The 21,242-nt window shown below is 44.4% G+C and overlaps 1 protein-coding gene across 3 annotated transcripts in view; it reads left to right on the plus strand.

The window, feature by feature from the left end:
* Window positions 1-8,927, plus strand: part of GPR132 (G protein-coupled receptor 132) — an 84,307-nt gene extending 75,380 nt beyond the window's left edge. For all 3 annotated transcript variants that reach the window (XM_082058290.1, XM_082058291.1, XM_082058289.1), the window contains one exon: window positions 4,785-8,927. In XM_082058290.1, the coding sequence (XP_081914416.1) occupies window positions 4,809-5,912 (1,104 nt within the window). In that variant the 5' untranslated portion in view covers window positions 4,785-4,808 and the 3' untranslated portion in view covers window positions 5,913-8,927. The remainder of the gene's footprint in view (window positions 1-4,784) is intronic.
* The last annotated feature ends 12,315 nt before the right edge of the window (window positions 8,928-21,242 follow it).

The following is a 21,242-nucleotide window of genomic DNA, read 5'->3' on the forward strand; positions in this document are numbered from 1 at the left end:
ATGTCTCTGTCCTAGAAGATGAGATGTTTCACATCTTGAACGTGAGAAACATGAACATGTTGACTGTGGTTTTTCATGGAGCAAGAAGCCTCAGAGTGCTACTAAATATACATTGAGTTGTTGATGCAAAACACAGCCAGGAGCTGACATAGCACCTAGCAATGGTTGGTGAGCCCTAGAAGAACAGGATAAGTCACAGAAAGCTGAAAAAGCTACTTTGGACATGCTTTACTCAACTGAAAGGTACAAGAAGACAGTCAAGAAACCTAATGCATTGAAACAGCTTGTCTCTCACAAACGCGTTCTTCAATATCACTCATCATTTGCATCATAGCTACTTTTGATCCTTTAGAAGTGCTTTCAAAATTGCTGGATGTGATAATTGTGCTCTTCTAACTAACGCTTCTATCACTAAAATTGCTCATCAAATATTAGCAGAAAATGAACCCTGAAATAGTGTATTTTTTCAGTTATGTTATTGACATTGATATTGATATTGATATTAATGTATTTATTTGAATGAATATGTGAGATGCACCAGTTCTGCACCAGTGTGGGACAACAACAAAGTGCTCACAGGTAACCAGCTGCCTCTTTAGATAAAGCAGTACAGTTATGAATGTCACATTCAAGAGGTGTGGGAATGCATCCATGACAGCCCAGCCACCACAGATGACGACAGAACTGGGAATCTTCTGGGATGAGCCCATTATCAGAACAGCAGACTCTAAAGAGTGAAAATGTGCATTCAGTTGGAGAGGGGCAATGTCCCAAGGAGAAATTTAATAAATTGTCTGTTGAGTGCTGCTTTCTGATCTTCAACTTAAGGAGGAAACCCCCCTGCATGTCTGGACACCTGAGCAGAGACAAGTGAAGCTCAGAACTGGGGCTGGATGCAGTGGCCAGGGCCAGAGGACTCTTCCTTGGACAAGGCAGAGAGCCAGGAGAAGGTGAGGAAGTGAAGCAAATGGATGTTCTCCTCTATTCCTTCCTGAAATGGGCTGAGACAGCATTACTGCTGGGAAGAATCCAGGCTCCTGAGATGACAGGCCAGACCTTCAGCAGAAGCATCCAGCACATGATTTTTCTCTACAAGTGTAAATTCACATCTATGGCTGCACTTTGCCAGTTGAGGTTTTGCACTTGGCAGTTGACAGTCATTTAAGGGTGAAGTTCTCCAGCTCAGTCTCAGCCCTGTGGCTTAAGCCCTACACCAAAAGCCACAAAAAAAAAGCATACCCCATGCAGGCAGCTTAAAAAGTCACAGGCACCTTTTTCTTGAGGCTCACTCATGGCTGCTAAGTGTGAGAAGGAGACTTGGAGCAGAACAGGAAGGGAGGAGGTGAAGGAAAGAGGTGAAAGAACCTTTGGGACCCACGTGCCTACAACTCTTCCACCACTTCCTTCCTGTCTGCACCATTGCCGGCTTCTCACTGTCTGACAAGTGCCTGGGGGGGAAGCTTGCCTTCGCACAACGAGCAGCAAACACGGGCGTGGGCCATGCAGAAAGGAGAATATTCACACAAACACAGGGTCAGGAGAAGTACACAAAGCCCAAGGGGAGGAGAGCACACCTTCAACCGCTCTTCAAGGTTTCAGTGTTAAGGCACGTGAGGTAGACAGCCACTGAGTAACCGAGATGGCGTGCGACTGTACCACATCCTTGCCTGGGCTGTCACCACCTGCCTCATGTACGAGTTGTGTTCACCTGCTGTGCTTTAGCTTAGAAGGGGAGGTCTCCAAGACTGCTCTGTGGTGTACAGCAGCTCCCACGTTGGTCAGACACATCTTAGTGGAGAACAAGCTCCCATATGTCACGTCCCAGGTGAGGTCTGGGCAGAGAACCACTGCTCATCCTGAAACCAAGCACCGGTTTCATCCCTTCTACATGGAAGTACAGTAGGTGGCCTAGAGAAGACCCCACCTCATTCACCAAGGGTGGCAGATGCCCAGAGGCAGCGGAAAACTCAAGTCACCACTGGCCCTTGCCACAGCTGTTGTTTTTTAAGTTAACACTGGCTATCAACACACTTTCACTGCTAGGAAAGAAGAGAAGCAAATATACACCCTCTCACACAGAAACCCTGCTGAGCACCATGCTGTCTGCCCCACACAGCACTGAGGATCCTCTTCTCCAGTCGTTCTTAAGATGGGACATTTGAAACTAAAGGAAACTTCATATCTCCCTTGAGAAGGCTTCAACATACCCACCAGACTCCAGTCCCATTGTCAGACCTGGAGGGATGTGGCCATCTGACAGGACACTTTGACCCAAGCAGCACAGTGACTGCTGCCTGTCAGCACACCAGCAGAGCATGGTTTGCTGCTCCAGGAAGTGGAAAGCAGTGGCTGAGCACAGTTGCACCCTCGAGTGTGCTTACACACAGAGCGCTTTCTCAGTTCCTCTGTCTGTGGAGGCACCTTCCAAATATCCTCGCCCCAGGGAACATCTTACACTGCCGACAGGGATGGGGACAGCAGGTACTGCTGCCTCAGCCCCATCTGCTTGTTTGTCAGGACGTCTTCACTCCTATGCAGGCTCTGATTGCCTTGGGGCAATCAGAATCACAGAATAGTTTGGATTGGAAGGGACCTTCAAAGCTCATCCAGTCCAACCCCTGCCATGAGCAGGGACATCTTCACCCAGATCAGGTTGCTCAGAGCCCCATCCAGCCTGGCCTTGAATGATTCCAGGGATGGGGCATCCACCACATCTCTGGGAAACCCGTTCCCTTGTATAACTTCTTCCTCATGTCCAGCCTGAATGTCCCCTCCTTTAGTTTAAAACCATGACCCCTTGTCCTATCATAACAGGCCCTGCTAAAGTCTGTCCCCTTCTTCCTTATCAGCCCCCTTTTAAGTATGGAAAGGCTGCAATAAGTTCTCTCAAGAGCCTTTTTTTCTTGATGGACATGAATACCTCTCAGCATGGGCCAGAAGATCCTCTCTTGGTGTGTATGGCTGTGGTAAGCACTGCACTGCTGTGAGGGTCTGACAGCCTGGGGCAACCTGTGTTCATTTTCTCATACTGTTCTCATCATCTGGTAACTAAACCAAGTCAGGGGACCTGACTGCCCTTCAAGCTCTTGGGATCTTGCATGGCATGTGCTTTGTTAGGCATTCAGGGTAGAGCTGCTTGTGCCACCCCAGGGACTGTTCTTGCCCACACGGAAAGGAAGGAATGGCCCCACCAGCTTGTTACCCTCCCAGAAACGCAGAAGATATGAGGAAAAATTTCTTCACCCAAAGGGTTGTCAGGCATTGGAACAGGCTGCTCAGGGAAGTGGTGGAGTCACCATCCCTGGAGATGTTTAAAAGATGCGTAGATGAGTTTCTTAGGGACATGGTTTAGAGGGGGACTTGACAGTGTTAAGGTTAATGGTTGTACTCAATGATCTTAAAGGTCTTCTCCAGCCAAAATGATTCTATGAGGACAATTCCACTGCTTCCCCTTGATCTGCTTGAGATGGGCCCAAAAAAGCAACAAATAAATATTCATAGGCTGCTAAAAGCTACCTTCTCCCCTGCATGAGCTCAGGGTTAAAGAAGTTGCTCATGCATAGTGTGGACTGGGAAAGCTCACACCTGTGCTCTGTCTGAAGAGACTCAACCTCTGTCAACACATCTCCTCCTCCAGGAGTTAGCTGGCTGTTGCCTGGAACAAGGTGTCCACCCCGTAAGAGAATGCCCAAAAGATTAGGCCAGAACATCTTTTTTGTTATCAAGGATGTTGTACAGTGGACCCTTCAACTCATAAATACAGCAAAGTACAATTTGTAAGGGCATACAACACCATTAAGGCGCACCCACCTCCATACTCCTCTCTTCACTTGGAGAAGATTTCTGCGTGGAAATCATCAAGTGGTTTTGCAAGAAATGCTTCTCCCGGCACTACTTAACACTAACCCAATGCCAGGTCTGCTTCTGTGTGCAATCATCTTGGGAAGGTGGAGGTTTTCATAACCACTCCCATTCAAAGAGCATTAATTCTCTTCACCTCCATTTCTTAAATGTGTGTATGTTCTTCTCTTTGTTCTTGTTCACTTCCTCTAGCTACCCTTACTTCTTGTTGTTTACCACAGGCATTGAACAGATGTGGTAGGCAGTTTTGCCGGCTCACTATGGTGGGTGTCATATAGAACCACAAATCATGTTCTTCAGCTGCAGTTATTCATTCATTAAGAGGGGAAAGGAGAGAAGCATGAATTAGCTACATCCAGACCATTATGTTGCAATACAATGTAAATGTACACACCAGAGGCCAGATTCTGGTTCCTGTAGTCTCTGACACAACTACGACCATACACTTCAGTCAGTTCTCCCATCTGACGGACCATACATGATAGCTTCTTTTGGAAGTCTGCCTCTGAAGTCTCTACTGTTTGCATTTTTGGTTACTCAGTTTGAAAAACAACAAAAAAAGAGTTTAAGACTAATGCCTTTGATTTTCTCTAGGAAGTGACTTCAGTAACTGATCAACAGCTCTGTTTTATTTACAAGGCAGCCTGGTGTAGGGACAGTTCCCAATACCCAGTTTTAGTGAATAGAAATGCTGTAGTCAAGAAATTCCTTGTGAAGAAAGGCATTTTTTCCTGGAAGTAAATCAGACCTAACTCCCAGGGGGCACTACAGGAGAACCTGCCCATCTTAGGTGCTTCCCCAAGACAAGCATTCCACTTGTTCCCTTGACATCTCCTCTTGGCACCTATGGGACCATAACCTTTACTGATAATATTTTTGAGTAATGCAAATGCTAACTTTCTTCCTTGTCTTCTGATTTTCAGGAAACACCAGCTGGAAAAAGAATAATGGAAAATTGTACAGACACAAATAACAGCTCCACTTGCACAGGGATTCCCTACGAAGACAGCAAGACACTTCTGGTTGCTGTTTACAGCATCGTTTTTGCCATAGGCCTTCCAGCAAATTGCTTAACTTCCGTGCTCACGTTTCTACAAATCCAAAGGAATAAAGTAATTGCCATCTACATTTTCAGTTTATCATTGTGTGAGCTGATGTATTTAAGTACCTTGCCTCTCTGGATTATCTACGTGCAAAATGACCACCACTGGAATATGGGCGTAAAGGCTTGCAGAATAACAGGATTCATCTTTTTCTGCAATATATACATCAGCATTCTGCTTTTGTGCTGCATTTCTGTGGATCGTTACGTGGCGCTGGAGTATGCTCTGGAATCAAGGGGGAGAAGAGGACAGAAAAAGGCAATCATAATAGTGTGTCTTCTCTTTGCTGTGGTTGCAGTAATCCACAGTCCAGTATTTTCCATGGAAGATGATTCAGAACATACTAATAAGAAGACCTGCTTTGAGGCCTTGCCCCTTGACATAAAACTGGCTATTTTCGGCTTGGCCAGATTCCTATTTGGATTTGCCATACCTTTTGCAATCCTCATTTTCACAAACTACAAAATTTTCCGAAGTGTGAAAACAAGCAGCAGTTTGACTTGCCGTCAAAAAACCAAAGTGAAGTATCTGGCGATCACCATTATTGTAATTTTCCTGATTTGCTTTGCTCCCTACCATGTGGTACTCATAATAAGATCCATATACTTTATGTTTCATCAGAATTCCTCATGTCCATTTGAAAAAGATATATATTCAATTTTTACGGTGTTTCTGTGTTTAGCCACTGCGAACAGTATTGCCGATCCAATCATCTACGTGCTGGTTAGTGAAAACGTCAGAAAAGATTTTTATAGGACTCTGAGAAGATGGAGGTTGAACGCATGCAGCCTGAATTCATCCATTAATCACAAGACTGACAGCATAAAATCGAAAATGTCAAAAGAATCACAGGAAGGAGGGCTAAGAGAAGAAAACAAAGAAATACCAGATGCATCTGACATTCAAAAGACCTGTAAGAATAGCAAAGACCAAGAAGGTGGCAGCTAACAGTGAGCTCCTGACGCAAATAAGAAGTTCCCAACACCATGTGGGGGCTGCAGGCTGCAGCACACAAGTGTTTGCTTGCTGACGTCTGTAGGAAGTTTTGTCACAGGGCCAGCAACTACTTGAGGACACTACGTGAGCGATATTTCTTGTTTCTGTTTGTCTCCTACGACAAAGTTTGCCCACCAGTATCACTGATGAAAATATTGCTTTGCAAAGGACATGTGGAATAAAGTAGGTAATTTGATTCAAATTGAAATCTTAAAAGCTTATTTTTTAGACTAGCTCTTTTTTCAGTTCAGAACCAGTTTTATCTTCTGAGCTAGACAAAAAAAAAATAAACCCTGTTGAGGAGAACAGCCCAGGACCCATTCTTAAGGTTGGAATTATTTGTCCTTGCGGAGGTACACGTTCAGATTCTTACACATGTGCTGCTCTTAACGGTTGTGATTAACAAGTGAAAAATGCAAAAAATGAGGAAGTCTTTCAACAAGAGGTTTGAAAATGTTCCTAATAGTTCAGTATGCAGCTTTATCCACCTTGCACATTGTGGGGAGAATTAAAGGGCACAGAAGTGGCTTGATAACACAGACCAGCAGTACTTCTACTGTATTAGTCCAGATCCCAAACTGTCCTGGAATTCTTAAAATATACAATTCTAACACTTAATATTTCCCAGTTAGTAGATTTTACTTATTTTGCAGTTAAATCTGGAATGCACTGAAATATATAAAATATTTATACGTTTCCAAGTGGTGTCATGGACTGGCTTTATGCCATCTCCAAACGTGTGTTGAACTTGTGTTTCATTTCTGATGAAGCTAACGCTTCCCTTTTGTTCTCGATCCATGTTTTGGTGTGTATGAGCCTGCACAAGCGCTGAGTGCCTCACTGACAAGGAAGGGCTGGTGGCACAGAGAACGCAGCCCCTTCTGCCCATAGACAGGACCTCCCTGGGACACGCTGGTGGTGACACATGGAACTATGCTGGGACAGATTTCATTGTTGCTGCTGCCACTTCCGCTATGAATAAATTATTGATGGTAGTTTCCTGTGCCTTTAAACCAGAATTTTTTTTAAAAAAAACACAACACGATACAAATCTGGCAAGATTTATTTAAACAGCTTCTTCATATTTTTATGTGATCGAAGTAAAACAGACAAAGATAATGAACCAGCTGTGTGTTTATTTGAGTACGAATTTGTGAAGTGTTTCACACTGTCATTCTACTTCATCTGTAATTATGTACTTCTGTAATATTTTTAGATTGTCATTAATTTTGACATTTCTGAATGGAATTACCATTAGCCAATGTTAATGTAAATACAACCTTGTTAATGTTTTCAAATTGTCACAGGTATTTCTATATATTATGCTTTATTCTTATACACGTTTGCAAAAAAAGCATTGTGCCAAAATGGCATTTCCTCAAGTTACTGTATTTATGACATATTTAATTTTTGTATTATTTAATGACTTCTCTGGCATCTACCTACAAGAGGCTTGTGTCCTCAAAAGTAGTTCACATAATACTGAATTGAATAGGAGACTGTTTATTGGCAAAAATGTGACATTTTCTTGTGATGCTAATTAACAAACTGTGGTTCTGTATTTTCATATGCATCCCAGAGATCAAACGCTCTAAGGTATCAAGGAGACATCTGCAAAGGGCTGAATATCTATATCTTTGCTGAAAATCAAACTTTCCATTACTAAAACAATCAGCAGCAGGCGTTGCTCGTAACAGCCCAGTCAGCCAGGGTACTGGTGATTAATCTCTGAAGACACATATGCAAACTGCCCCAACCTCAGGATTTTCACAGTCTAAATGTAGAACCTGGGTGAATAACATCAGTGAATTTAGACTTCTGTGAATTCAGTGAATTTACAGACTTCTGAGCTGGCATTTTTCCTCTGATAAAATGTGAGTGTCTTTAGAGCAACCAATATTGGAGCCCAGTGTCGTAGGTGCAGGGGACAGAGATTAGCAGGGTCTGATGTAACATCTGTAATTCTTTTGCCTTGCATAATCTACATGCTGTTCTAAATTACTATATCGTTATGCATCTTCTTTTAATGAAAACCTTTGGAGCTTCTTTGTTCAGAGGCACTCTGAAATAAAAGCCTTAGGGGTGACAAGGCACTGTGCAGCCTGACCTAACTTTGAAGATGACCTGGATGATTTCCAGAGTGCTTTCCAAACTAAAATATTCTGCGACAGGTTACTGAAGGGATTAGGAGCCAGGTACCAAGCAACGTATCCACATGGGAAAAATGCACATCCTGACTTCTATGGATAAATGAAAAAGCAGCTTTATGTTTGAGAGAGGACATCAAGAAAGCATGCAGGGACAGGAGCTGGACTCGATGATCCTTGTGGGTCCCTTCCAACTCAGGACATTATATATATATCTATATATATATAGATATCCCGCTCTATATAAATGCCTTTTATGAGTTGTTCAAATATCCCATCAGATCAATCGACTGTTTCTCATCCAAAAAACTGAAGCATGTGATGTTTTGTCACTCAGTAGCTGAATGTGCCATATGGGCAAAGGAAGGTGTCTGCACTGGAGCACTTGCTAGAGACATAGCAAAGGACACTGCTCAGGTCAGAGCAGATTTGAGGGGTGGATAGACCGATTTTGTGGGTCTCTCCATCCCTTCCTCCTGCAAGGACAGTACCAGTGAGCCCGTAGGGACTGCTTTGTGCTGTAAAGAACAGCTACATCAGATCTGCAGTTCTCAGCCCAGTCGTTTTGCTCTGTCCCCTGACTTTTTCAACCCAGCTTAAGCTATAAAATGACTTGGAGAGAACACAGGGGCCATGCTTCCCAGTCTGATCTCTAGACAGCCAGGTCTCCACAGGGATGGCTCAGAGTGGGTAAGTCGCTCACCAGTGTAACAGGGGCGAGACTCAAAAATTTCACTCTCCTCTGTATTCAGTATTTGCTCAGGTGTAACTTCCATAATTTGATTTAAAGAAGAGTGGGCTATTTAATAAATAAAACATTGTTTTATTTTTACAAGTGTCTCAGACATTCGTAATATACCTGGGAGATAAGTGGGTTGCTGATTATTTCAAGCATGACTGTGAAGCATGAAATGAATGATTTCTGGCTATGAACTAGAACTGGCCAAACTAGTTTTTGCAGACAATATATCTGATTTGTTTGTTTATTCATCAATTTTAAGTCATTTCTAAAGACTACATTTTTAAGTAATTGTTTAGGGTAACTCATAAAACTCTATTCCTGTCTAGGAAATGCTTTCATGTTCAGTATTAGATTTTTCTTTAAAAGGATAGTTCTACAAAACAGGCAAAACCAGATACCAATGAACTCAGACTCTCTACGTGTGACAAAGTTTCATCTGCAGTTGGCAACCTGGTAGCTGGTCCGATTTAGTCCCTACTGTCATGTACAAACAACCCAATGTCGAACTTCTGTTGGGAAGTGAGTAATGAAACTCAACTCAGAACCAGGTTGTCAACAACATCCACAAGCTTTTCTTTGTAAGCATGTTGTCCTACAGGTCACACTGTGGAACAGATGTTTTAGGAAACATCCTCTAGATAGCGAAATGACACTGAAGTTTCCTCATAGGTTGGAATACCTGTCCTATTTTCAAACCAGCACAAACTAAAGGTAGAAAATAAGGGGCGGGGGGGGGGGGGGGGGGGCAGGGGGAGGGATTGCATCAGAGAGATACAATCATTTTATTAACCTCTTTGGATGCAGGGAAGCCTGCAAGTAGAAGCATCCCCAAAGCTGGATCTCCCAGCATGTCTTCTGCAACTAGTGTCTAGAGACAAGGAGGTGATACCTACTGGTGCTGTGCATCCTGCTGCACCCCCTCTTTCCCATGCACAATTAACCTTTGCACAAGAGAGAGTTGTTCTTATACTGTGTTTGCATCTGGGATGCAGTGTGCCCTCATGGCATCATGTAATCTGCAGCTGAGCAATATGAACCATAAAGAGAGAAATCTGTTATCCCAAATGAGACTAATGCTAACATTCTGGTAAAAGATGTTAGCTGCTGCTGTCGTGAACCACTGGCAGGAAAGAGTAGAACTCTAAACTCGTTATGTCTCATTGATGGAATTCAGACCGCTGATAACTTCTACTCTGTCCTGTAAGAAATGCTGAGAGACAATGAGGCAAAAACCAGCCTTGCAGAATGATGGAAAGTCTGCTGAGGAGAGATGAGAAGCTATGTGGTAATAATTTCACAAAACTTCACAGGAATATCATCTACACAAGCCATGTCAAAATAGGCCTTCTCAGTACACCATGAAATGATCCGTCCTGTTTGGCAGCCTCAGTTTGCGACAGGGCCCACACATTTCAGCCCATGATCACAGAACATCCCCTGTATGTTCAAAGGTCTGTCTTTATTGAAATATTTTCTTGAGGGAGATAAAGAATCAAAGAGAAGAGAGATACTGTGGGAAAAGGGTGTTGTACGATATACAAAGTCCTGAAAAGCCCTGTAAACCTGAAGTTGCAGATGTTCTGAACAACTATGCAAATACCTGCATGTTCAGAAAGCTACTTAGAAATGCACCAGTCTGTATCACAGTTCCCCATCTGTAAAATGGGACACTTCTTCCCTTGAGCATCGTCTGTCTTCTCAGTTTAAAATACAAGCCCTTGCAGGAGATACTAGAAAGAGTAAGCAGGTGCGTCGTATGCATATTCAGAGCTTACTGCAATGGAGCAGTGAATGGCATGGCGGCAAATATAAGGTACTAGAGCACAAATTCTAATGGGTCAGCACTTTCACAATCAGATTCAAAGCACTTTATTTGCTTCTATTTATGCTGGTGCATCAGAAAAAGAAAAAAAAAAGTATGCAGACTTTATTTTTAACTTTGGGTCTCCTTCTGGTAACGTGGGCACTAGATGCTTGGGGACTTCAGTGGGATTTTTCCTCACTGGGATATTCTGGTGTTTGGAGGTGTTTTGTTGCTTCCAAAAGGTAAGAGTCACACTGATGCACAGAGCTGACTTCCTGGCTGCAAACACTGAGGGACAAGCACTCACAAGCTCACAGTATCTCTCCACGTATAGGACTGAAAACCAGTAACACCAATAGCTTTTGGTGTTGCAGCTTCTGTACACAGCAGGCCACCAGTAATAATCTCCGAAATCCTTTGTGCTTTGAGACCTGCCTACGTGGACGCTGCTTCTCAAGCTCTTCCCTTTCTGGCACAATTTTTGTGGGTTGGGAAGCACTTTCTTTGCACCAGATTTCTGGAATGGGTCTCCGACAGTGTGAACTTGATATGCAACAGCACTATTACTTACTGATTCAGCTGACTTAGCATTACTTTTTGCCTTTCTTAGAAATAGTCAAGAAGACTGGGCTTACACTACTCACTACAGGTAGCTTTTATTATTGTATGTTTGATGTTTATAGGTGATTTCACCATATGTTGGATAAAAGACATTTGATAAGCTATTAAAAAAAACCAAACACACCACTGGTTTTTTTCCATTTAGCTGCCTGTGTGGTTCCTCTCCACCGCTAACTCTTTTGTTCAAATCTTTCCTAAAATAAGGCTTATGGAAATGAACAGTCCATAGCTCTCAATGGAACGGTGCACTTAACTGCACCACTTGCAGGAATAGCTGCATCCCGAAGATAACAAATGCACAAGGCTCAAACCAAACTCAGGACTGGACGCAGCAATGTGCAAAAGGGAAGAAAAACGTAAGTTAAATAACAAGGGAAGTCAGAACTCTGACTGACTTCTTGCTTTCTTGACTGTTACTGTGGGAACGGCGCATCAACAATAGGCAGGAGATTCCAAACAGGCCAAGTACAAACCTCAAGTTTCTGTCAGAAACGAGAAAACGGGGGTGAATGGGGAACTTCCTTTGTGCATGGGGGGTGCGCAGCAGATACAGAGAGTAACGTAATAACAGCAAAGATTTGGTGCGAAACGAAAGGTCAGCAGGTGACTTCAGTGCTCCACAAAAGCAGAGTGCAAACGTGTGTGATTTTATAACTCAGCAAGGGGCTTTCCCCAATGAGAGGCCGTGTGGACCCTGCTTCATTCGAGGACAAGTCACTCCCTCTCCTGACCAGAAACGTTCCCCTCTCATGAGAGGGGAGGATCTGGAAATTATATTGAATGTTTGTCTTTTTTTTTCTAAGCATTCAGTTTCAGATACTAGAACGGTTTCTTAGTCAAATTCCCAGGTGAGAAATAATTCTGTAGAAGGAAGTTTCACAGAAAATAATCTTTTTTTTTCTCCAGAGATAGTGAAAACCATTGCAAATAAATCAAGTTTAAGTTAAACCAAAGCAGTTAAAGCAGCCCTCCTCCCATGAAGGTAGTGGAAAATTGAATGTGAATCTGAATTTTATTGCTGTTTCAGATCATAGGAACTTCAAACCTCTAGAATTTGGAGAAAATATTTTTTTTATTTTTAATTTTTTCACTGTAGAACCATAGCTTGGACATATCCTTCCATGATGTAAAACAACATTAATTTATAATCCTGACTTGTCAGTGCATCAGCATCATATATCTCATTAACTAACATGAAGAAAAGCTTTTATGAAAGGAACATAACATTCAAATATGCAACACACCAGTCAACTATAATAATGATCCTACTGTCTCTATTCTGAACCACACAGCAGAAGTTTAATTTCATAAATTACTCTGAGAGATTAAATCCCCTTTTCTATACTTCCAGCATTTGTTTTGTATAATTTTTTGTATGTTTTCCAGTGCAATTCAAGCCCTGGTCCCTTTAAAGACATCGGATAATGTTTTTCCAGAAGTTTAATGTGGTCACAAGAGGGCACTAGACTCCAGCCTATTTTTCCCGCTGGCCATGGTGGACTTCACAGTGGGGAAAAAAACCATTAGTATCTCGTATCTCTTAAGTTTGCAGCCTGTAATCATAAATTCGTAAGACTTCGTGCTGCTCAGTAAAACACTCTATACAGATGAGTGTGTGTAAGTGTGCTCATGCTTACCATACAGACTGCTGTTGAGGCAGGCACAAGACTGGGTTATGATGTTGATCCAGCTATGGCAGAAACACACAACCTTTCTCAAACAGTGGCTACAAACGGAAAAAAAAAAAAAAAAAAAAAAAAAAAAAAAGGCAGAAAAAACACCAAAAAAAACAGAACTGAAAACAAGCAAAAAAAAAAAAAAAAAAAATGGTGGGGAGAAAAAGAGAGCAACAATTCCCTTGCAAAACACAATAAAAACAGAGGATGATGGAACTTGCCAGGATCTGTCTGTGACTCCCTGGAGAGGATGTAAGTGGCAGGAGGCAAATACACCACCTAAGGAATGAGCCAGACCCTGCAGTATCGAAACACCCAGAAATCCTAAAGAACTCTACCTTGGCAAACCACCCTGCACATCATCCTGCACCGCTGCTCACTGCAGCTCCATGGACCTAATCCCAAGTCCATTGGCATTTGGTGCTATTTGTTAGGCAGATTGAGTAAAGCCAATTAAAGATTTATTATTCTGTTAACATCAGACATGTTGAAATGATTGCTGGGAAACCGCTGGCTACTGACAGAGCACCGGGAGACATGAGTGAACATTCCTTTATTGCTACCAAAGTCAAAGCTGTCACTCCCGTCAAGGCACAGGACGGGAGCAGAGAACAAAACCAGCACACAGTCTGTTATCTGTGTTCACAGTCGTGCTTCTAATTGGGTTAACCCTTTAACCAGATAAGGCAGACAGGCACTAGCAAGCATTCTCTTAGGAAAAAATAGGGTAAAACCCCCACATTTTAACATGCCTTTTCATGCCCTAGCTTATGTACTTCTTATGCTCATTTTTGGATATCATCCCTAAACTGTAATTGCTATGTTCCTACCATAATTTATTACTATTTTTTCTTATAAACTCTGTAATTCAGATAAGTTGCGATCAAATCAATATCAGCAATAATTTGTGGATACAGTACCTTTTCCAGTTTAACCTATCAATTCACCAGACTCTAAAAGAGAATTTGGAAACAATCCAAACACTCCAACAAGCCACCGCAGCCTTTGTCTACTCTTCCAAGGAGCACAGAGGGTCAATTTAACTTGCAGATGCAGTGTTAACTTCCACACCAGCATATATCTCTTACTGATGCTTAACTTTATTCTCCTTGTTATTAATGATGGGTCTAAGGAAAACCACATTTCTGTTTCGGAAAATGTAGAACAACTAATGCTGTCAATGGCTTGTTACTAAAGTCTCAACCACTAGAATTAAGTTACTGTGTAAGAAGCTCTGTGTTCTTATTTTTCTGCTTTTCCCCCCTGGTTTTCATGGTCCAAATGCTTAACAGTTTTAAGGTAAACTTAAACAACTGATCTACATATTCTTAAAAGTTTTGTTAGCTTTAACTGTGCTTTTAAATTACAACTCTCCAGTTTGCTACTACTGCAGAAATTAGTTTCCCACTGGTATTGTAATTTTCAGGGATACGACTTCTGGAAACAGCACAATGCCTTCCAAAAGGCTGTTTTCAAGAGCAGAACACTGTAATATCAAAAGATGCAGAACAGCAAAGGTGTAAGCCTCAAATCCGGCCTGAAAGATCTAAAAGCCGCACTCTAATGTATGTTCAAGGATATATGAAAAAGGAATTATTCATTAACTTCTTCAGCTTGCAACCGCTTCAGGCTATTTTACTCTTACAGTATCTGCAGTTTTCAAAGGAAGGTAGAACTGGTGGAGGAGAAGAGACCTTCATATGCACAGCACAAATACATCAGAAACAGACTGACTCCCAAGATTAAAATATGGTACTTTGCTTGCTGCAAAGAAAGGAGTACCTTGTGTAGTGACAGGCTGCACATGTTTTTTGAGCTTGCGGGTCCTATTTAATAGTAGATGCTTAGTTGCTATAGCAACTGTCATACCCTGTGGTATTTATGCTTAGATATGGAACACATATTTTAAGGAGCACCAGACGACATGGCATTCAAGTGTCCAAAACATACGTTTAAAAGAAAATCCCTGTTATGAAGGAAGTAGTTGTGTTCCTCTAGTTATTAGAAAACTTTTATAACACAACACTTCTGCAACAACAAAACAATCTTGTCCCTCACAAAGATAAACCAGAACTATCATGATGATCCAGAAGAGGGCTTAGAAGCCTTAAAATCGCAAAAACATTCAGCACTTTAAAATCTTTGCTGACTGTTACTGCATAATCTGGAGACTTTTGCTTTTGGTACAGTGCATAGTGCTTTACCACCAGAGGTTTCTGTTGCAGTTTTTATCTCGTCAGGTACCGTTTGAACGTCTTAACTTCATATCATCTGGGCTTTGTTCCTACCACAGATGGTCATCACCAACACAAAGCCACACACCGGCTTTTGGCCCCTGCCTGCCAGTGTGCAATTCACATTATCTGTGGTTTCATGGCTGGAATTCCTCAAGCATGTTTTGTAGCCCCTTTGGCTTTTTTAGTTTTGCATATCGCCCACCACAGAGAATATTCCTCTGAACCGGCTGGCAACTGTAAATCTTGCCAAAACCACTTCTTTTATTTTTATTTTGTCACATTCTGGTGGTTGAGGAGCTGTGCTGTTTTGACTGAGATGGAGTTCATTTTCTTCATACAGTTAGAAACTTTTCATTTTTCACAGCTAGCAATGTCTTTTGTTTCAAATTATCTTTAAGAATAACGAAATAACATTGCTCTTCCCTAGGACAGAGTTAACGTTTTTTCTTTCAGTAGCTAGCTGTGTTTTTGAGCTGGTATGAAGAGAATGTAAGAACTCACTGCTATCTTGGCTCTTGTCAGAGAAACGAAGGACTTTCCAGCTATCCAGCTGCAGGTGCAAGATAGCCTCTGGGAGGGAACAGAACAAGACAGCACCTTAGACTGACATCCAGACTGATCAATGAAATATTTCCTACCATTAGCATCATGCTCTGTACATAATTTGAGATGGCTTTTCAGCCAGTTAGTTCCGTTTGGGTTTTTCTGCTCATTAGTTAAGGCCAGAAGTTTCACTCCATTAGGGTCACGGCTTTTTGCTGTTCTGCCATTTCGCAGTTGGCCTTTGGGCTTCTCTGTCTTGTGCCTCTTTGCTCCCTTGGGGAGATCAGATGTTTGGAAGAGTTTGCAGACTAGTACAAGCCTAACAGCTTTCTTGTGTCCTGATTCCACTGTATCTGCAGTTGAAACATATTAGTACCTCTTCTTACCAATTTATTGTTGGCTCCATAAAGTCACCAGCTGATCTGGATAAACACACTGATTTTAGTACACAAGGTTTCTTGGTCTGAACAGGTTCTTTTTAGCTCATTCTTTGCTTGTTTCTTAGCTCATGTCATCCCTAATCCCCCTGGCCTCCCAGCAGATAGATCAGATACCTACAGCCATAAAGCCCAAGGCCTGAGGCTGGTGGCCTGAGGCAGACGGATTTGTGCCTAGGAACAGATGTGCATTGCCACTGTTGTCCTGACAGCCACATGCCCTCTGTCACCTGTCTGCTACTGCTCTGCAGATTTTTGCCAGCACAAATGCCCAGCTGAGCCAACACAGCCAGCCAACTGTTACCGTATTCAGACATGTATTAGCTGGTGCAGAGATCAGTTGGTGTGATGAGTGCTCTGACTATGCTGTTCTCATTTTGTAAGCCGCTAACATTTGACGCCAGCATCATTATCATCTAACATCAAGCTATAGTTAGCCCACAAATACTCACTCATTTACTATGAATGCTTTGGTTTGTTTTACCAGCACCAGATGCCCCTTGTTCTTTGTCCAGCCCCCTCCAACAACCAAATAGCCTTTCTGGGCTCAGAGAAGCAAAGGAGAAGCTTACCTTTACTGAAGGCTGAGCAGAATTTTCAGCCACCTTTGGTGGTCCACACATTAACACACTATAAGGATACAAAAACACTTACTCCTAAATTTAGTGCACTGTGACTGCAGACTGCCCGCAATGCAACTGTATCCTGTACCTGGCTTACAGGGGCCCCAGCCAAGCTGCTGCAACAGGCTTACTTCTTAGGGAACAGCCACATTTAATGACCCTCCTTAGCCTTTCTTCCATCTGCTCCTGGATTTTTTAGGCTAGCTCTGCTGCAGGAACGTGCTCGTCTGCAGAAGCACTGAAGACTGTTTAATACCGTTGCTTATCTCAGAGGTAATCAGAATTTGCCAGGTTGGGCTTAAAGGAAACAGGTACATTATGAGTGGGCCTCCTGCCCTACACTGGAGCCAAATTAAAAAGACAAACATATCTTAAATGCTTTAATCAAACAGTAATTATGAGGGAAACAATACAGACTCAGAGCAAGTCCACATTGCCTTTACCAGGCAGAGGCAAGCAAGCTCTGCTCCCGTTCTGAATCATCAGGAGCACAGCCAAAACTCTTCCAAACCTCAGGCAGTCCTGCTGGTACAGCACAGAGCTTGAGCTAACACACCTTGTCTCTCACTAAGCCTGGCTTGGCCAGAGCACAGCTCTGCCCTGACAACTGCTTACAGCTGCCAGCTCAGGGCTGAGTCATGTCTGGTTGGCTCCAAGCATCAGCAGCGCCAGCACACGTTCTCCTGCCTCTGCACGGGCGCACACTGAGCTATTCGCCCAGCTACATAAACCCCAGGGCCCTCGAAAAGAACACACTGCAGGAGGACAGAGTGGAAAATGCCTCATTGTCCACTCAGTATTGTTATTGAGACAGGACTCCCATCCTATCTTGCTGAAACTGTTTGTTTCAAAGCTTAAGCAACCTCCTGACTAATTTTCCTAGCCTCTTTATCTGAGGCCTTGCAAGCCACCGGTTGTGAAACACTGCGCTAAGCCTCATACAAACATCGAGTGAGAGACAGTGCCTGTCAGAGCCCAAGAAACACTCCCTCCAAGAGACCGTGCCACAGGCTGGAAATAATACCAGTGGAAAGTGAGGAACTTCACTCTGCATGTATTTCTGTGTCTTATTCATCTACATAAAGGTTATCTGCCTTAGCCCTTTAAAACTATTAAAACCCAGTATTATTACTATAATTGGTAATGTGGAAATGTCATCGACTGAGACCCTTTGTGCAGCTTGAAACTGTAGAAATAAAGTGGAAATTCCATCTTTTTTTTTTTTTTTAATGATTTAAAAGTGCAGCTTCAGCCCTGCTCCCAGCCATTGAGTTCCTATTAATTTCTGCGGTTTTACAAGCGCCATCCAACTCTAAACCAGCTTTCCCGTCACCGCTGATGTGTGAAAAGTCTGGCCAGCTCAGCAGGGGCTGAGCAGCTCTAAGAAAGGAGCAGCAAAGGCATCAAGCACAGCCCAGCACAGGCTTGCTCCAGAAGGGAAGGAAGGGGGCTGGGAGGGACAGGGGGCGGGAAGGAACAGTGGCTGATTTCCAAGGAGCATGGCAGGCAGGTCACACCACCCGGTACCAGCCACCGCTGGAGGAAGAAGCCGGGACTCCCGGGAGAGCCGGCTCTGTGCCGGAGCAGGCTGGCTGCGGGATGGGGAGAGCCGGAGCTGCCAGTGTGGCTCTGCAGCTGCTGCCGGAGCCCCTGCGCTCAGCAGCTCTCACAGATGGAAGCCAGGCCCGTCCATCACCCACACTGAGAACAAACGAACCCCTGCCCAGCCCAGGGAAGGGGCTCAGGGTGGCAGCTCCACTTGGCTCCAGCCCAAAGAAGCCCCGTGATGTGCAAGGATGGATCCGCACCTCGGACCTGCTCGGAGAGGTTGAGGTGATGCCAGCTCCTCTGAACCAGCCCTGTACCTCCTGTTTTCACACAAAAAGTGCATCGCATTCACCCCTCTCTGGTGATCCCGCTTTCATAAAAGCTGCCAGTGCTTTTAAATCCCCTCAGGGCTGCCATTCGTTCTGGATTCTGCCGGGTGCCACTGGTGACCTATCTTCCCAGGAGAAATCTGCTGAGCTGGTTGCATCATTTTCTTCCCAGTCACCCACAGTCATTTCATCAGCAAGCAGGTTGCTCTGCAGTGTCTCACAAGGTGCAATGCCTCTCAGTTGTCTAGAAGCTTTAGGACATATTCTGAATCACCTTTCGATTTAAGTGTCCTGTCATTTCTAACCAGCAATTCTCCCCCCCCCTTCCTTTTTTTATTTTTATGAAGATACTTTCTTCATTTCAGCTTCCCCTATTAGATTGCTTTACAGACATTTCTTTCCAGTTCTGCTCCAAGCTTTGCTCCTAGAACTTCAACTTCTGCTTTTGCTTGCAGATTATCTTAGCTGTATAAGTTTCATGGGCTGAGATAGCTTTCTCAATATATAAATATCTGTTTAGGAAATTACCAGGTTTTCACTTGTTCTTTTTAACTCTGGTGTTAAAGTTTCATTTACTGAAACCAGTAGGACAATGAAAAACTGCAGCATGTGGCTAAAATTTGATCATTTTTTATCACATTGTGTTTACAATTCAATTAAATTCTTTATAATGTTCTTTCAGTCCTATCAGGGATTGCTTGCTTTCTAGAAAATTCTTTGGGCTATATTGTTTTGCATAGGTCTGTCCAGATTTCTTCATTTTGACTTCTCAAGTTTTGTTTCTCACCTGTGTGATGTGAGAGTTGTTTCCTCCTGAGAATAATGAAATCTTGTCATACTTTGACGAGACATAGTTTCTCAGCTTTTCAAAGAGGACAGAGTGCTGAGAACCTTTCACCATTCGTCTTTCAGTGGCTTAATCGGAAACACAGGTGATGTAGTTTTTAAGCCAGACATACTTTAATTTGACCGGAGAATTTATTGGAAAACAACAACAAAACCAAAAATGTCAAGACCCTCTCATTGTACCTAAAAAAAAAAAAGGAAGAAAAAAGGAGAGGGGACTTATGTACCTCAGTGTATAGATGATGCCATCAGTTGTAAAAGCAATGCCAATGAACTCTTCCAGCAGCGATCCTGCAGGGAACAGCACCCACGCTGCCTCAAAAGGGAGAGACTCAAAGGTTCCTGCAGGATTTATTGTGGGATTACCTACTTGAATTCTTTGCAGCTAGACTAGAAGTAGCTAATGTCAAGCTGAATAGAATCTCAGAGCACCTTTGTCGTGTTGCTCTTTCAAAGTTTTGGCTCGTATTTTTTGCACCACGGGGTCATAAGCACGTTGAAAGTGTTAAAAAAACATGGAGAACTACTGCACTTTGTAACTTGTCCTGTCCCAAAAGCTATCTTGCTTTGCTCTGGAAATGTTATTTCCTGCCGCTCTCTCGTATCAAGCTCCAGCTCCCTGTTGTTTACAGCCTTTCCTACCGAACCGCAGCCCCAGCTGACGCCCCCTCCCGCTGCCCAGCCCACCCTCGCTCCCTTTCCCCTCATCCCCGCCCCAGGCGGCAGCAGATCCTCCCGCTGCCCGAGCCGCAGGCCGCGGCAGCAGCTGCCGTGTCTCGGCGGCTGTTTCCCGGCAGCCGCAGGCAGGACAAGCCCGGCTCCCCCGCCTCCTTTGGAGACAGCCGGCACGTAGCTGCAAGACCGGGAAAGCGACCGAGAAACGCTCGGCTGGCCTAAGTACTTGCAGATGTGCAGCAGCACCGAGCTGGAAGTCACAACAGTCTTCAAAGCTTTCGGGGTTGTTATTTTTTTTGCGCTCAGCGGGGCGGCTGGAGCTTTTGGGACAGCAGCTTCCTGAGGAGTGCGAAGTTTCACCCTTTCCCTCCCCCACCCCCCGGCCAAGGAAGCGGCTTCCCCGTACTCTGACTGCGAGGCCTGGGCTAGGAGGCCGGGCCCAAACAGGAAATGCCACAAGCCTTGCTAATGGAGTCATGAGGCCTGGCACCCCCGCGGGGCAGCAGCACCGGGGAGGGGAAGCGACTGTGAGGGGCGGGGGAGGGCCGGCAGCAGTTGGCGCCGAGGGCTCCCCGGCCCTGAGGGAAGCAGCGCCCGACTGCAGAAGGCGGCCGGGCCCGGGGGGGAGGGGGGCGGCGCGCCGCGGCCTCAGGGTGGCCGTTCCCCCTCCCTCCTCCTTGCGGCTCACCCGTCCGCCCGGCGGGCTGCAGCGCGGCCAGGTCTGAACCTGTTCCCGCCGGAGCCCGTGGCTGAGAGCCCAGACACGCCGCGGGGCTTTGGCTGCCGTTTGAAATCGGGGCTCCGCCTCCCGCCAGCCTCTGGCGGCCGAGGGGAGGGCTCGGGCGCCATGGCAACCCCGCAGCCTCCCGTGGGCGGTGCCTGGGGGGGGCGGGAGAGGCTGGGCGCCGTGGCAACGGCGCCGCCAATCGCAACGGTGAGCGGCGGCTGCCTGGTTTCGTGCCGGCCAATAGCAGCCGCCCGCTCACTTGTAGGCGTGGCTAAGTGGGGAAGACGGGGACGGGAGGGAAGAAGCGAGTTCCTTTGTGGGCTTTGA

The sequence above is a fragment of the Streptopelia decaocto genome, assembly GCF_964273445.1.
Source record: "Streptopelia decaocto genome assembly, chromosome: 7".
NCBI lineage: Eukaryota > Metazoa > Chordata > Aves > Columbiformes > Columbidae > Streptopelia > Streptopelia decaocto.